The sequence below is a fragment of the Chiroxiphia lanceolata genome, chromosome 6 (genome assembly GCF_009829145.1).
Source record: "Chiroxiphia lanceolata isolate bChiLan1 chromosome 6, bChiLan1.pri, whole genome shotgun sequence".
NCBI lineage: Eukaryota > Metazoa > Chordata > Aves > Passeriformes > Pipridae > Chiroxiphia > Chiroxiphia lanceolata.
The window spans coordinates 26,224,841-26,243,297 of NC_045642.1; the positions used below are offsets into that span (position 1 = coordinate 26,224,841).

General features: G+C 39.6%; 1 protein-coding gene across 2 annotated transcripts in view; it reads right to left on the bottom strand.

Moving 5' to 3' along the window:
• Positions 1–7,911: 7,911 nt before the first annotated feature.
• INO80 (INO80 complex ATPase subunit) overlaps positions 7,912–18,457 on the bottom strand; it is a 68,818-nt gene continuing 58,272 nt past the window's right edge. Inside the window, exons 29-36 of one of the 2 annotated variants that reach the window (XM_032691372.1) lie at positions 17,442–17,514; positions 15,825–15,983; positions 14,446–14,548; positions 13,784–13,872; positions 12,807–12,962; positions 11,608–11,767; positions 10,564–10,773; positions 7,912–9,949 (exon numbers count right to left, since the gene is read on the bottom strand). In XM_032691372.1, the coding sequence (XP_032547263.1) occupies positions 9,732–9,949; positions 10,564–10,773; positions 11,608–11,767; positions 12,807–12,962; positions 13,784–13,872; positions 14,446–14,548; positions 15,825–15,983; positions 17,442–17,514 (1,168 nt within the window). In that variant the 3' untranslated portion in view covers positions 7,912–9,731. Of the gene's footprint in view, positions 9,950–10,563; positions 10,774–11,607; positions 11,768–12,806; positions 12,963–13,783; positions 13,873–14,441; positions 14,549–15,824; positions 15,984–17,441; positions 17,515–18,457 lie in introns of those variants that run through there. The other variant, XM_032691373.1, reaches the window with a different exon arrangement.

The window sequence follows — 18,457 nt, forward strand, 5'->3', positions numbered from 1 at the left end:
GAGACACCAACAGCACAGACAATATGGAAGTAATTTCACAGGCACGCATTCAGCCCACTCACAGCAATTACAACCTCATCTACAAACGAACTGCCTGGGGAGCAACCGCAGCCAGCTTGCTGATATTAAACTCTGTCTACACGAAGCATATGTGACATTTGAAAACATTTAGAAAACAAACTAAAAAAAGCAGCCTTTTATCCTCTCCTTGTCTAGATGGCACACCAGCCTTTCCAAACTCTGAGTCCGCACTGACAAAGCGCCACGGGATGGAGGAAAAAGGCGATGCCCTGGCCCCAGGGGATGGAGACGAGAGGCAGGGGCTGCCCTCCTCTGCTCACATCTGGAGCGGCATCTTAGCCGGGGCAGCACTGGCCCACGTGCTTCCATGTGTCACAACAACTGCCAGTGCTGCAAGTGACCTCCTGGGACTGCGGCCAACATGTTGTTGATGGGCTGGAGGTGCGCAGAAGTGGGAGATCCTGTTACAGACAGCTGGGGTCAGCAGCTGTGTCCTCAGAGTGCTTCTATTGACATCATGGGCTGAAATTCTTCCATTTATTCTTGTTTTACAGTGAACTACCCATTTCTTTAAGTAAAATTGAGCCAGAAGTATATTTCAACCAGCTAGAAGGTTCTCAGAGTATAAATTCATTTTAGATTATACATACATTCATTCTTTTGGTCTGCTTTATAAGAGTGTGTTTTCTTCAAGTTGTTCCTCTCCACAAACAAGAAATCCCATTTTTAGAGAGGGAAAAGAGCAGGAATGCCCAGCTTCCAACAGCTATTGTAGATGCTGCTTTTCATCTTCCCTTGGACAGCAACTGTTAGGAGACTCAATTACCTCTGGACATGTTAGGCAGGAGCCAGATGAAACCATCTCTTGTTGCTGCACAGCACAGTCAATTCTGGTAGCATTTGTGTGTCTAAACTACATCTATTCCTGGGAATACATCCTACAGTTTGAGGGCAGATGAGTTCAGGACTGAGGATAAAAAGTAACTGTGGGACTAGCCTCATTCAGAATGAATATCCACTACTTTTTTCCCCCCAGAGGATTGCTACTTCATTTCATTTGATGGGAAGATGGTAAAAATTAGCAGCAGTTCCATTCCTTTTCCTCTTGTATTGTCCTGTATTTGTTTATGCACACCTTGCTCCAAATGCAGGGGGACTGTTCTTCATTTTGACTTTTCTCTGCAAATCACTATAGCAACATTTGCAAATCACTGTGGCACCTTTGCAAGCTTCAATCCTTTTCACAAAACCTTAGTGAAGAGGAATAATTTCTATTGTACAGATGGGAACTGAGAAATCAAGAACATGATTTCAAAAGCGTACCATGACTTTGCACATTGTGAAATATTGAGGGATGATGTTTTTCAGAGTACTCAGAACTGTACGTTGGGTATTCGATAATGTGTGCTCATGTAATCAGCACTAGATCCTGATGCAAACATGCAAGAGTCATCTCGAATTTTCATGGATACTCTTATGTTTGCCATTGTTCAGTGAGGATCTGTGTGGTTGCAAGTTCAGTAATTTGCTCTCAGTATTCTTAAACCTTCACGTACCTAAGCTTGCATAATATTTATTTGTCAACTAAAAGTTAAGCTCAGCAGAGAAACATTTTTATATAGCTTGGGGTGTTTTTGCTTTACAGGCATCACTCTAATTTCTTCCAATCCCTCAAGCTCTTTTAGCTGCTAACAGTTCCGAATTTCTCACTTGTGTTAATTCCTGTAAGATCTCAAACATGAGATCTGTTTTAAATTAAAAATTTAAACAACATTAATTTTCTCATTTGCTATCAATTATATCACTGCAAGGCAGAGCTGGGCTTCTCTAATCTGTCTGTGAATGCTCTATCAAACCAGTTCCCAGTGTTAATATTTAGTTACTTGATTCCAGAGAGACACAATGATATATAACTAAGGACAGCAAACCACATCGTAACTGAATTACATTAATTATACAATATATACCTCTGATTGCATATGCTAGCAGCAAGTTATCAAAGCCATGGCAGGGAAGCAAGCCTCTTTCCACAAAGCTCATGATGGTGTGTTTCAAAATCATATAAAGCACTTGAGCTTACAGCAGTGTGTAAAAGAAATTGTCATGACTTCCACTCCCAAATCACCACCGTGTTTCAAAACCTCCTGTTCAGATTCAACATCACAATCTCAGTAAGTTTTCAACTAGTCAACAAGAATTGATCTGAGTGTCAAATTACTAAAAAAGTAGAATTTTTTTTTTGTGCTAACGAGATTGAATACATATCTCAGTAAAATTATGACTGCAAGCTAGATACAGGAACTTCTTCCGAACTCTAAACATACAGAGAATGATGGTAGACTGCAGTCACCTGGACAAATAGACATCATGAAGCTGAATTACTGTGTCAGGAGCCCTCGAAATCCAGAGACTGAAATATACCATTATGCACCTTTAGAGCTATTTAAAGATCCACTTCAAAAAAAAAAGTGTCCCTGTCTATGGCACGGAGTTTGGAACTAGATGATCTTTAAGGGCCCTTCCACTGAAACTGTTCCATGATTCTACTAAATGATTCTACGGATGAGATTAAATCAAAGAAAAATCTGGATTAAATGGCAAAAAAAGGGTTTGCAGGAGTGCAGTTGTTCACAAAAGTGTTCACGTGAACTCTATGGAAGGAGTAGGAGCAGCAAGAAGAAACGAGACTCAGAAGGGCCCTTCCATCAGCACCCACTAGATGCATGGAGTGACACAAAAAAATGGGGGTTTTAGATGTTAGTTTTCAGGATTCTTTGGAAGTTCATACAGTCTGAACATCTCTTCTGTTTCCTCTGCTTGCAAAGGAAAACTCGGGAGCTTTATCACAGACAATGAAGTGTTACTCAAGGGTGTGTCAGGCCACGTGCCTTTGCATTACTGGGCAGCAGCACGCTACGCCGATCAGCACGTAGCTAATTGCAGTCACACACCAAAAGCTTAATGTAGTTTTAAAAAAACCCAAAGCAGCGTTCAGCCAACTACGTGAGAGATTTGCTGACTCTTCCATTAAAAAAACCCCAGCAACCTTCTGTAGCCTGAGTGAAATACAGACAAGCACTCTGTGCTGCCACTCCTGACTGACTGGGGAGGGCAAGGACTGCCAAAGGTGACTGCGTTGGAAACACTTCTCTGAGGAACTTAGATGGGTTTTAGAGTGATTCTAATACAAATCTAGACTCGTCTGTGGAGAAAAGCTACTTGAATTACAGAACGCTGTGAATTAGAGAACAGTGGTTCCCAATTAACGTGAATGTTCTTTCCCAGCAAAGACCCTATCTGGGAGGGGAGTTCTTCAGGAACCTTGTTGCAGAACAAGCATTATAAAACCACTTGTCTACACAGCAGCTGCAAAACTCTGGAATGCACTCACCAACCCAAATAGAAACAAGAATTTCTATGTTTGCATTCTACTGAATTCAATTCAGGGGAAACTGTAACACCAGAATTTAAAAGAAACCTGAAAGACAGCCTCCTGAAAGACAGATGACATCTAACCTTGATATGGAGGGAGGGCTCCCACCTGCCCTCCCTTTATTCCTTCCTAGAGGAAGACCCAGTTGGGAAATTAAGGTGTAGGGATACATCAGAGAAACTACAAGAACAGATGAGAGGTGAGAGCAACAGGATTTGCTTCATCTAGCAGGAGAGCATTTCTTAAATTTATCTTGAGAAGAAAGTCGCTAGTTTTTTGGTTTGAATAAGAAAGCATGAATAAATTTAACAAATAGTCCACTCCTACAAATCAGTTTTGTGTGACAGTCTAAACCAGTAGCGAATTTCCAAATAGGTTCTAATCTCTGTGCAACAATAACAATAACTTTTTCTTGGCTTTGAAAAAGTTGGTGAAGGTTTATTCAGGGTAACTGTGCACACAAATTACACAAACTACACGTATGCTTAGATTTATCTTAATTAACAGTTCTCATAACACTGAGGTAAGGCATGAGGGTCACGCAGTTAAAAATTTACACCTTTAAACAGAAGCATTTTCCCTACCAACCGAAAGCACCAAAGACAACACTTGGGCCTTGAGAAGAGTTGGGTGAGGTTAAGGAGCAGGGAGGAAAAAAACAAGTGCTTGCAAAAAAAATATCACAGAGATGACAAGAGATACTGTAATCCCTGGATGTTTAGGTCTCCTGTTAACTACAGCAGACTTAGCAGAACCAGCAATCCTGTCAAAGAAGGAAGAGACAGTTCATGGGAAACTCAAGAAGGCACAAAAGTGATGTTTCAGTGTTTTCTTCCTCTACCTCATTCTACCGGTGATGCTCATCAGCTGAGGAAGGAAGGAGTCATTGTTTCATACCTGAGTACTGAAACATTTCCTCATGCCTGGGATGCAAACAAATTCCCTCATATGCCCCTAGAAGAACATTCTATAATTAGAATTTGGTACTAAATGCCTGCAAGACCCATTAGCTTTGGAGTAACTTCACTCTTCTGAGGTAGTACGCAGGAGCTAAGAGGAGGGTGAAGCTGGAAGAAACCCAACCCATCTTATGCATTCCTCTGTTTCACAAGGCATTTGTTGGAGGCTTTTCAGAGAAGCACATGCTAATGTGAGTGCTGCAAGAACAACTTGCTTGCTCTACAGACCTACTGGTTCAATCTGAGAGCTGGGCTACCTGTATCGTCCTAATAATGATGCTCCCGCTTCCCCTCTCTCATTCACTGCTATGCAACTGGTACAGGCCGCAAATAAAAAATAAAGCCTTCAAAATTCTAGGAGAATAAGGTGTGATTGCCTTTATTTTAGTATGCGTGTCTCAGTTACACTTCACATGCAAGTAGCATCCCTTTGGGTAATGAGTCCAGCCACTCCAGCAGAAACTTCCAAAGGACAGGAGGGTGTGCACCACCATCCCTTCTTGAGCAGGAAGGAGAACACAAGACAATGCCTGTAGGGCTCCCTGAGAGTTATAATGTGTCTCAGACTGAATAGTCAACAAAACAAACAAACAAAAAAAACCAACAAAAAAAACCCAACCAAAAAAGCAATGGAGGCAGAAGTGAGAAGCTGAGGAGCCTGTAAGTATATCTGGGAGTAGAAGCACACCAGCTCACTCCACTAAGAGGAGACCAGGACAGGCAGGGCAGTGGTCACAGGGCAGCATTTCCCAAATTACACTGATCCACATCCTGCCCTCAAGTGATTTTATCAATTGTGTTCTTCCTCCTCTCAGCAGCACCTTGGCTGTCCTGAGCTACAGTCCAAGTAGTGCAGACCCCTATTCCTGCTGCATGGAGTTTTTCCCACTGAGCTTTGTGTGCCTCCCCCACTGCGAAATGCTGCTAAAGGAAACACTTTGGGAACATGGAAATAAAGCAAGATATAGCTCTGGGCAGACAGGCAGCTTTCTACAAACAGAACATGAGACAGCAAAGAGCAGATACACTGTGGTGGGGAAAGCGTGCAACAGAGAGGGGAGAAGGCATGGAAATAACACTGCATTTGGACGGAGCAGCATTAATACCTGGAGTTAATACTGAATTAAAGCAGTTCCAGGTGCAAATCCTCCTGTTTATCTCTTTGCAGAATAGGAAAAGGAGATCTAGTGGCTGACTAAATGGAGAGGATGACAGACTTGACCCATGATAGAAAGAGAAAATGGCTTGCGGGTTAATTAATCTTCCACTGACTTAGAAAAAGTGGACTCCAACTGGTCATAAAATACTTTAAAACAGAAGTTAGAAAAATTCTGAATACACCGTGAAGCCAAGGAACCAAATCATTTAAAAAAGTGGTAACAGTTTGTGTGGAAGGGACTGCACAGTGACTGTACAGCTAAACAGAACAATTTCTGGGGACAGTGCGATGCAAGTCCCTGTCTGTCTGATCAACATGATTTTGAAAAGGAGTTGAGAGGACACTTCAGCGCTCTATTTCTATAGGATAATAATCTCAGATGCTGACCTTCACAATCTGTCTGTGGTGAGCAAGGACAAGTTATTTTCTTGTTTCTTCGATGCATCATTCTGCTTGTTCTTTCTTTCCCAGCTTTTTTTGCTTGGTTTTGCCATTCTCTAGGGTGCTGATAGTAACCATATCCAGAGAGAAGATATAGGGCAAAGTGCATTGGGGCTCATAATTTTGCATTTATCAATGGCCTGGCTGCTATGTCCTGTCTGCATGTGTGAGGGTTAAAGTCAACATCAGAGGGTCAGGCAGAAATCCCTTTCTCCTGTCTCCAGCTACCTTACAATATTTTTTGAGAGAAGGTAACGGTTTCAGTCACTCTTGCTGTCTTGCAAAAGAATATTGTAGTTGGTTTTTGGTGTTTTAGATTTAACTATGCTGTTGCTTGGTAAGACTTTGTTGACCATGTGTGACAGTGGGAAAAAATGGATATTCTGGGGACCCTTCTGACTGGACATCTCTTACAAGCTAAACTACAAAAATTGTGCGAGTGTGGGACACAACAGAACCTTTTAGTCCTAACTTCTCAGGACCTAAGAAAATTATCACCTTTAAGTGTCTTCAATAGCACTGATAAGTGAACTATATTTAACAGTTTTGTAATAACTGCTGAGTAAATTGCTACAATCAAGTAGCATGAGGAATACATAGCATTCCCAACATCCCCCAAACAATACTGACAGCTATTTCACCACACCAGCTTAAAATACAAACTCAGTTCATTAATAATTGTTTCTACCACTAGCAAAGACCTTGATCCCTCAAAGGAAAGTGACTTTCTCTGCCATTAATCCATACAACAAGTGCACAACACATAGTCGGAGTGAAAAGATGCTCGGAGTGAAACTTTAAAGAACAAAGCTTCAGTGTGCACACCCATTTGCTCACTTCAACAGAAAGGTTCCCCACATAATAATCACAAAACTACCTCCGCCTCCTTAAAAAACCTCCCCATTCTTTGCTTTTCTAGCACCACTTCCTTCCCTAAATCCAGAAATTAGACTAGGACAGCCATTACAGGAATTCTTCCCAATTCCTTGATTAATATCAGAGAATCCGTTCTCCTATGACGCATAATACAAAGAATGCATCTGTTGAAATTTAACTTCTTGCAGAAATTGAACTGGATATAATCTACCAGCTCGTTTATTTTACAATCATGTTAGATCTTCCTGAACTTGTTGGCCTGATGCATATTTCACAAGCAGATAGACTATCACTGCTTTTGCCACAACTTGTGATATCATTTGGTATTTCTTTTGAAGATTAAATTATTTTAAATATATTTTTATTTTGTATTTTTATTTTAAATTTTTTAGCTTAAATATATTTTATTTATATATATTATAAATATATTTATACTCCTAGATGTACTTTATTTTTATATTTATCAGTGTTTAAAATATGAATAATTTAATATTTCATAAGTATAGCATGCAACAGCACATATTACATTTTTGCAAACTTTTCAAATTACAAATTATTTTTTTCTCTTCACTTTGGATTAGAAATTGATGGAACTGTCTAGCACCTCAGAAATCAAGACTGCACATAAAAAAGTCCCTTCAACTCCCATTGAAAAAAAAAAGAAAAAAACTCCCAAACTGTAGAGCATGATGTCTCAAAACAATCAACTGTATTGAATTCAAGCTTCATAGTTCAGGTGCTGAGTAATTACGCACATTATACTTGCTTCTGTTTTCTTATGATCTGCTGCACACCTACTCCAAAACAGATTATGAGATAATCAGTGAATACAGACAAGGGATAAGGGTACAGTTGTAACTGAAGAAGGTTACAAAGGTGATACTTGGAAGAGCACACACTCTAGAGCTTTACATTGAGCAGTGCATGTCTCTAGAAGCACTTCCAGATGCGCACCCTCCATGCTCTCTTCCCTAATCCTCTCATTCATACAGCTATATGCATAAAAACCACAAAGACACTGATTTACATAAAATTATCTCACTCCATTTTATTTAAGATTTTCTCCTCCAGTTAGTAAAAGAAAGATGTGTCTCTCTTTATACATATGTACAAGTTCAGTTACAAAAATAGACAGCACATTCAAAGAGAAAAAAAGGCTTGGCATTTGTCTGATTCCCTCTAAATATCATATATACACGTGAATAAGAGGGGAAGGGGGAAGTCTTCATTAGTTAATTAAACAACACCTCCCCCTCAATTATCCCCTGCAAATCTGTTTAAAAATCAATCTAACTAAGCTCAGTTCTGCTATTTTCAGGTGTGCAAATTAGAGGCAGAGCCAACAGGAAGCACTCGCTCCACACTGTAGGACGCCAGGCAAGGGATTTGGGGTCAGAAAAAAACTATAATAATAAAAAAAGTAATCTTCCACTGTCACAGCCCAGACCTGCAACTCAACTTGCTTGTCTCTGTCAAGGGTTGAAAGTGCCCCAGCAGAACAGCCTCTTTACTCAATGTGTCAGACAGAAGAACTGTCCCACACCTAAATCTCAGTGCAACGCAGACAATGCTTACAGCAAAGCAAGGAGCTACCGGGCAGGGTTTGTGCATTGGGAACAGGGAAGGAGCAACCAGGGAACAAGAACATGGATGGGCACTGGCAGCAGCACGGCCTTCTATCAGCCTCACGGGACACAGCTAATGGTGCCCACACACTGCAGTGAACTCAACTATGCCAGTATGTGTGATGATCACAGAGATGAAGGGAAAACACACTGCAAGAACAGTCAATGGGATGGCTGGGATATGAGACAATTTTTTCCCCAGGATTTGGCTAGAAGGGGGAATGGCATAGTTCTCTCTCTCTCAGGACTGTTTTTTGTTGCTCCTCTCACAGCACTACAAGCTGCAGATCCATGCTTTGCTTTGGCACAGTGAGAGGAGCAGCACAAACCCTTCCTCAGCACTTCAGCTTTCCTCCTTCTCGAGATTTGTACTAATAGAGCACTTTTTGTTTCTAAGCCTTTAAGAGTTCTGCACACCTCAAAAATGAGAGAAATCATTTTAAACACAGTGAGTAAATGTGCTGATGAGAACTCTGAAATGCAAACCAATCACTGGCTTGTGGTTTCTTCCACTGCATGAAGCAGAGGCTGTGCTGCTGCTCTCACTAGGGTTGACAGCACTCCCTGTATTCTGCAGCTCTGACCATCTTCCTGACAAATGGTGCTGAAAAGAATCCACTCCCTGGAAACCACTTGAGACACCTTTCTTTGCATTTCAAGCCTTTAAAGAACCCAGAGAACCACACCAGAAGAACCCAAGATTTTTTTTGATCACATCATCTTCAGCAGAGCCCCCTATTACTCCTGCAGGTTCACTGAGCAGCTGCCAGTACAGAAATGTTTTGTGACTCTACAGGATACTCCTGGGGTTTGGATATTGATTTCATAGGACAAAACTAACACTGGGCTCCACCTCAGGCTACAAGACAGAAAGTATAGTGGTGTGACTTCAAGCACACACAGCTGCAGGATGTTGCATGGAGTAGCTGGATGCTTTCTCAGGAATCTTTGTCAGATACATCAATGAAACATAAGCTGACACTCTCTTAGTTACCCCAGACTCCCTTCCCTCCTTCTTGCAGTGTCTGCAAATATAGTTTTTTGGAATACACATAATCAAAGTGCTCACATCAACCACCCACTCCCATTGTGCTTTGATTTTCCTTACACACATGTGCTGGACAGCAACAGGGCATTCATTTGCATGCCTTCAACTGGCAGGGTGGTCTACTCTGAAAGCCAACACAGCTCAGATAAGCTTTGGGGGTTCAAAATTACTACCGACCACCTGAGGTGTGGGCACCTTTACTTTGCTTCCGAACTGAAGTTTCTGATATGAGACTGCTGGTCACGTTTAAACTTTTGGGGGTCCCACAAACACTGTTTCCTTTGCTCAAAGGGGAGCTCAAGGGAGAAGAGGCGCTTGAAGGTCCAAAATCTACAAGTCCGGAAGGCCGAATGATTGCTGTTTGTAGAGGGCTACTTGCAGACATGCCTAGCAATAGAAAAGAGAATCAAATTCCACATGAGTATATTATTCCCCTTGTGGTTCTTCAACAGCCAAAAATATACTAACAATCAGTCCTAAGAACACTGTATTCATGATTTATGAGAGTTTAATGAAGAAGAGTGTCCTTAAGATAAAAAAAATCTTACAGGGCCATAAAAACATACACAGGGCCACCTTGAGCTAGTGTAAAGCCGAAGCTCAATCACCATGAGTTCAGCAGGTTTTGGAATGTGATATTGTAACTTCAACATGATCCAATGTAGGAAAGCCACAGTCATTGCCATGGGATAAACACTATCTAATCTGTCTGGATACCAAAAAAAACCCCCAAACTAAAAAAACAAGAGGAAAAATATTTGGCATGAGATAATTCAAAGAGCAGATGAAACAAATCCAAGGTCATCTGCGGTGAAACTGGCTCCCCCTCAGAACCTTATCATGTCACACTGTACATTGCCTGGATCTCACAATATAATGGATGAGCAATACCAAAACCACAACACTTACTCTCTTTTTTGCCAGGTTGTAAAGAGCAATCACCCAAAGTCATGTGGTTGGTTCTACTGTGGGTATTGTGCTGCTGCCCCTTCCCCACATACCTTTAGAGACGTTGTATCCGTACGCTGCGTACGCCGCTGCAGAGGCTGCTGCTGCCCCTGCTTTGGCACCTGCCATCGCAGCTGCACTTCCCGCTATTGACTTCCGGCTCCTGCCTTTCCCAGTGCTGGCTTTTGATCCACCTTTAGGACGACCCCGGCTTCGACTTGACTGGCCTCTCCCACTGAGAGATGTATCTTGCATTGAAACACCTGAACAAGAAAAGAATGTTAAATCAGTGACTACTATAGTATTTCGTGTGACTCACAAGTGAGGACAGCATCAAAACTGCCTACCAGTTACATTAATACTGTTCCAATTCACTGATATGTTACATTTACATTAACAGAGACATTGTTAGCAAGCCATGATCCCATAAAAAGAAATTATTTATACAAAACTTTACTCTTCAGTAACAACTTCTTATTAACTGCTCACCACTATTATGAATCTAACTCAGAAACAGGTTGAGGATTCTGAGTTTTACTTCAGGATCATGCATTTTCTTAGTTGAAGACAGAGATACAGTTTCTTCTGTCTGCTGTCTCTGAAGAAACTCATCAACAACTATGGTTCTACCTATTTTACTGTAGAAAACTCTGGTAGTTAAAACCACTTGCCATTATTGCAAATGCATTTAAAATTATTGCATTTAAAGAAATTGCTCCAATCACCCACTGGAGATAGAGAATTGATTACTAACTCAACAGCAAATTCAAGGAAAAGCCTAGAGATTAATAGTTCTATGGTTGTCTGCAATTTGGTAACATAAACATAATGGAAGGAGAGCCCTCTGCAAGACAGGAACAAAGGACAACACTTTTTGAAGTAACTAACACAGAAAAGAGGTAAGTGTGGTGAATGACAGACTATGGACTGATTTCCTATCAAATCAAAAGTAATTTCTCTATGAAAAGGCAAATTTTTTTCCCCAAATTTTGCCAACCATACATATATTCTTGTTAAAATGCAGAAAATGTATCATTTAGCCATGCAAAGTCAAGGTTTAATAAATGTTAGTAGCAAATCAAGGCAAGAGTACTGACCATTCACGGTATCTGAAACTGAACCAGTAATGGAAGAAGGAGAGTTTGTTGCTCTTGACTGAGGAGCTGAAGAAGCTGGATCATCCACAATCACAAGCATATCGTTACTGCTCTCATCGGGAGGGATAGAGCCCATATGTAATTCACTGCTGATGGATATCTAAACATGAGAGAACAAAGCCGTTAACTTACAAAAATAGTAAGATCTTCAAATGATATACAATCACAAGTAATTAACTGGTACTTGTTCTTTCCTATCTTCTCTAGAATAGCAGCATGAGAATGAGACATCATCTGCCTGATCACACCACACTTTACATGCTGAGCAGCAAAGACCTCCAGGAGCCACTTAACTTCCATTCATGACAATACATGTTAAGAAGCAAAAGACTAATGGGCTCAGCAGAGATTTAAGTAAATTGTTATTCAACTGTGCATCTTCAACCGCAAAAGAGAAAATAGGATTCTTAACCCACTACTACCACTAATAAAAATCTTGATCAGTAAGGGAACAATGCAAACCAGAAATCTTAATCGGAGGGCATAGAACAAAATACATTTGCTGGTAAAACCAGTTTGCAATTTGTTACACAAAGATGAAGGAAAATAAGATGTGTGTGTGTGAATTTATAATTTAAATTCCAGAAAAACAACCCCACACTAATTCAGAACCTGAAGCAAGGAAGGAAGCAGAGAAGAAGATGCAGATGGGACTAGTGAGGGGTACTTATAAAGAAACTGAATGTCAAGAAGCTATTTGAGGGATACTGTTTGGTTCAGAAGCAGTGTCCTTCCTATGGAAGATACTGGTATGGGAGAAGGTACATAGTCATAAACATGAGCATGACAAAGGCAGGAAAGAGGGACAAGAAAGTAAGTGGGACTGCAGGCAGGAATGGAAAAATTTCAGGGGCTGAATGGGAGGAAGTCAGGCCGTGAACTCACTGTAGAAAAGGGAGGCAGAGAGTGAAGGAGTAGGGGAATAACAGAATCTCAAATAACATCAAGTCCTGTAAGGCAGCTTACTAGCAGCTGTTACATATTCAACAAACCATTTTCCTTTCCATGGTTCACCTTTAAGACACATCACTTCCCCATGCACTCCAAGTTCTAAAATAGCTAAAATAACAGAAAGAATCCTACAGGATGTAAGGCCACAACTAAAACAGTAAACAAGTTAAAGCAGCAGCGAGTCTTACCTCACTGAAAGGACTGGGCATGGCAGAGTCTACACTAATGAAAGAGTCATCCCCATCAGCAGACAGGTTGGAGTTATCAGCTGAAGGAACAAATGGAATCACAAGGTTCATGCCCTCTTTCTTTCTCTTCCCATCCAACTCATCTTCCTTCTTCTTCTGAAATAAATAAAATAATACCAGGAATGAAACAGATGTTAAAACAGAAGAATGGGAGCAAACAACCCAAAACCTTAAAACCTAGTCCAGTATTTTAACTCAAGGAATGCCACATCCAGAATTTCCCAAAACAAGTTTCTGAAGGACATGGTAATAGATTCCTTAAATACTTTAGATTTAAGTAGAGTTTTGTTTGTTTTTCTTCATAAAACAGCTGGAATTACAGAGAATTACTCTTACAGAATTATTTTGATTTCCAGTACCTTTTGGAGTGAGCTTGAAATGCTTTATCATTACACAAAATTCCAATTAATTAATGCAAAGCGTTCCTATCTCATAAATTCAGAATTTTCATAAACTAGTTTTAATGATGCTTTTTAAACAAGCTGATCTGCCCTTGTTCCACAGAAGCCTCATATCCGCGTTTGGTGCAGATTCCTTTTATGTCCTTGTAGGACAAAATCTTGATTAAGTCACCTTTTAACGTCACAGAATGGTCAGCTGATAATTTTGTTTTTTCAAGCATGAGTCCTCAAATTGTTGTCTGTAGACTACTGGTGACTGACAGTGTTATTTGGGTATGCAGCACTTCCTTATTTTTGAAGTTGCTAATGATTAAAAGACAGGTAGCTATGCATTATTTATTTTGTAATATCCCTCTTAAGTGTAGGGAACTGCCACAGATGGACTTTCAATGGTGAAGGGAAGAAGGCTTTACTCATTAGATTGCCTTGGCATAAAATGTTTCCGCATCACGTAATAGTGATCCTGAAGCTCTTCTGGCTCTATCACTGACACAGGTGACCTCTGCATCAAAGTACCTTTTCAGCATATTTTTCCCTTTTACGTTTACGTTCCTTCACACGATTTGTTTCTTCCTGCTGTCGTTTCTCTTCTTGACGCTGACGCACTGTTGGAAAAGAAACACAAAGGTGTCACCACTGGAAAGGTATTTCACATTTTTTCATCAATCTTACAAGAAATTCTGGTTCTAACAGAACTTGGAAGAAAAGTCAGTTGTATTACAACTAAAATACACTGAAAACACTACTGTATTAAAACTACTTGTTTCCAAATTACTAAAAAGTCTTACAGCAAAATTCTTCCTTCAAGCAACAAAAAAGTGTATACCTCTAATACAGCTTCAAAAATATGATGAAATACAGCATTTTACTAATAATTTTCTTGTTGAGACCTACATAATTCTTGTCAAAGCTCTGTCATCCAGGAACAATGTAATGATCCTGAATGAGTGCCAATAAAAACTTTATCACGTCATCAGGTCTCATTTTGCACAACTTCATTATTCAGCTCAACAGTGATATAAAACGAGCTTGTACTAACAAGAGTTGGCAATGCAAAAAGAGACAGGAAACAGAAGTTGTTATCAGCAAGTAAACGTGTTTGTAGAGATAAAAACAGAGATTTCATACGGTAATGAAGTGGAATATGGGGAAAATGCTGAAACACCAATTTCACATACATTTTTTTTCTAGCTCCTCATCATCCAGCAGAAGGCTGACCACCTCCTTTGGCTTCAAGGTGTCAGGTTTGAAATTGCCACCTGAAATCACCATTCGTTGGATCTAGAAGGAAAAAAACAAGAGAGAAATAAAAGGAAAAATTAGTCAAAGCAGCCATCAACCATTCTCGCTACCCATTGCTGAAAGCCAGTCCCAAAAAACATGCAAATGCTTCGTTGTAAGTCAGAGATGACTCAATTTCTCTATCATACCTATATGTATCAAATTTAGTACCGAAATTTCAGGGAAGATTTATTAAGAGTATAATTAAGAGTATAAAATATGAGGAGCAACTGAGATAGAAAGCAGAAAATTACCATCCCTTATGCAAAGTTGCACTTTTTCTGAAGCAGCATAAATAAACTATAAATGTTAAAAGTATTAATACACTGCTGAACAAAAACAGTCCTGTCAGGCATAATTTACCCATTCATTTTTCAAGTAAGCTGCACAGATGATCATGCAGATCACACTCTTAAAGAGCACAACATTTTTCATCTCCTTGATTGAAAACTGTATCTCTGTACTGAGTCAGTGTAACAGTTTAACAATTCACTCAACCTCTTTTTACTACAACTATGCTTAAAAAAATAAACAACAAAAAAGAGTAGTAACTTAGCAGAAGAGAACAAGCTTTAACATAAGGTAATTTCAATGATTTGGATCACCAACAAGAAGACTGCACTTAATTTTCAGGTTGAGATCAGACAACTCTAGTGCAGGATCCCAGAGAAAACAGTTAATTTCAACAAGGGAAATATGAATGCATTCAGTTGCTGCAACACCATGAGCAGCATCTAAGTAACACAAAAGCTAAAAAAACTCCAAGCACACAGAACATCTGAATGCTCTATACAGTATACCTACTGAAAAAGGTGAATCTTCCTTAACTTTTTTCTTGCCAGTGAAGTGCCATGAGATTTAAAGTTCCTAATACACCTACTGCTTGATGCTGCAGGACACTGAGCTTCTCTGGCAACCCTCACACCTCAAATAATTTGCACTTAACTACCTTTCAAATGTCTTTTGTAAAAAAAAAATCAGCTGTTGTATAACATGAGAGGAATCAGTAACTCTGACGCAGCAAAAACTGAAGCTCTAGTCTTAAAGAAGCCTGAGCAGTTTCACTGTAATAATTAGCTTCTTTCCAGGTCATATAATGTAACTGGAATGCTTCTGCGTTAGGGACACAGATTTGTTTATTTGAACAAATACACTCCCTTTTGCCTTTTCTTCTGCCTCCCTTCAGATGCTTTTTCTGTTTCTTTACTCATGTTGATATGTGCTTTCTGATACCATTTCTGTACCTTCCTGTTTCAGTTAGTTTCTTTATTCCTACCTCACTCTTTTCCTTTGCCCTTTGTAAGATGCGCTCCTCAATGGTGCCTTTGCATATCAACCGGTACACAGTGACTTGTTTCGTTTGACCCAGCCTGTGTGCCCGGTCCATAGCTTGTTGGTCTACTGTTGGGTTCCAATCACTGTCATAGAAAATTACCTGCAAGAGAACACCAGAAAAGGATTAAATAAAAACATACATTTAGAGCACCCGGTGATTAAACTAACAAAAATCCAATATACTCATAAAAGTTCGATCATACATTCCACAGAATTACAGCCCCACTGTAGGTTGTATCAACCCAGCTTTGCCCAGTCCTATGAAGACTTTTCCACTGCATTTCAGGTGAATTCAAACTAACTGACACTGTGAATGTTTCAACTTCCACAGAATGTCTTGTTTTGGAGGCACAAAAATCTGAAGTTTGTCATCACATTAAATTACTTTCATGCAATTAATTACAGACTAACCACATAATGAACCCATTTTAGTGTTACTTACCTTAAGAAGAAAAAGCCCATCACGTTAGAATTTTATGCAAAAAGTAATACTCCATTTTTTTTTATTTCAAACCTAGATAAAGTCTAATCTAGTCTAACACTTCTAGTACTTTTACTATAAAAAACTGAAATGCCACATTACATTCATATTGCCCTATCACTCCAACAGTACTTTATGCACAATGAAAATACAAACCAAAAATATTTTTAAACATTTTAGGTAGAAAACTATTAAGAAAATTACAAAAAATGTTCATGCAAGGAGCCTGCCTGTTTATTTCCTCTGTTCAAGCAATTGCAATGGAGACAACTTTTCCACCCTGAAAATCCTACAAATACTTGCTTTCTTCTGATTTCTTTGAGTGACAGCAAGATATGAGGGGATATTTTTAAAAAAATTATGTAATATTTTTTGATCCAGAGATCTTTGGTTTTGTGTGACTAAGGACTTGGGCTCGAGTCTGCACACACACAAGGTATGGGTTAGAAGCACAAGAACAGCTGTTATTGAAAAGATGAACGGTTCATCAGTATTTTTTCCGTAGTGCTTAGTGGCAGCTGCTCCGGAGTGCAAAGCCTTCCAATTTGTCTAAATTGGTATGCCTTTACACCTCTGGTGAGTTGGGGAGGAAGAAATTTATCCTTCCTGAGCAGCTGATATTCAACTACAAATGGCTTCATACTTTTAGAGGCATTGTTTCATTCCTCTGTGCACAGAAAAAAAGGGTAACTGATACCTATTCCACTGGTTCCTTTGTAAATGAACCTTAGGAGCAAAAAGTCATTCATACACTGAATGCTGTTTCATGTAAGTGTCATTTGCATCTATAGACCCCTTCAGTCATCCAACTCCTTTCTAGACTCTAAGACTAAAGTAGGGGGGTAGAAGGAAGAAATTTCCAGCTGTAACCAAAACCTATGTACCAAAATGTCCAATATTCTACAACTCTATCAAGATAATACTATGTTGTAAAGAATAGCAAAGTAATCAAGGCTATGCAATTTCCTGTTGTGAATGGCAGTACTAAAAATATTGATCAGGATGGGCAAGAGAGTGCCAACTTGCACACAGAAAAGACCGACTTTCCTACATAAATTGTTACCAAATTTCACCTACCGTATCTGCAGCTGTAAGGTTAATGCCCAAGCCTCCAGCTCTTGTACTTAACAGGAACACAAAAATATCATTCCTGTAGAGGAAAGAGATCGAACCCCATTATTTTGTGCAAGAAATAACCACCAAAATAATTTTTTTGATCCATATGAAATGATCAGGGCTATTTCTATTACTTGAACACTTCAGAACATTTTGTGCTTTTCATTTATGGTCAAGGGAAAAACATATGAAAGAATGAAAGAAGTTGATCTACAAATGAGGACTGTCTGAACATGCAAACATTCAATTTGCAATAGCAGTTTATTAATCTGTATCAAAACAAACCAGGGCTTTTTTATCTTGCCCACACTGGTAATTAGGATTTCATATGGACAAAGAACAATTTATTTTTCACAGAACTGACCCGATGTTAAAAAAATCTTGCCCTAACAATGCTCAACTGATAAAAAAAGGAAAAATAAATGTCAACACTGTATGATGCAAATTTGGTTCTAAATTTGGTGCTTTGAACAGAACAAACAAGGAGACAGGTCTATATGTAGCACGACCAAGTACTGATGAAAACTCAAGTGGTAACAGCAAAATCAAAGTTTCTGCTAAGGTTGAGACCATACTAGTAACTCTGGAGAGTCAGCAGTATTTAAGTATTCAACACCATTTGGATCTGTGAACAGGCTGATACAAAGCAGACAATACTCTGGTAATGACTCCAAAGATGTTAACATACTGCCCTCAACAGTGAGAGCAAGGCTCTTTGCTTAAGAGAAGACAGTCTGCAACATCACATCCTTTTGGTATTATGATGTCTGAAAAACCTAGCAAATGTAAAGTCAGTAAAGCACCAGAAATGCCTGTTGAATGAGCAGTGTGGGACATATCTTTCCTAACTAACTATGTGTAGGCAGTGTCCTTGTAAGTCCACTCATCAAACCTAAAGGGTCTTTCTTGCCCTCCCTGGAGGAAGCGTGGGTAGGATCACAGGCTGTTATGCATATGCTAGTACAACTCAACAAACA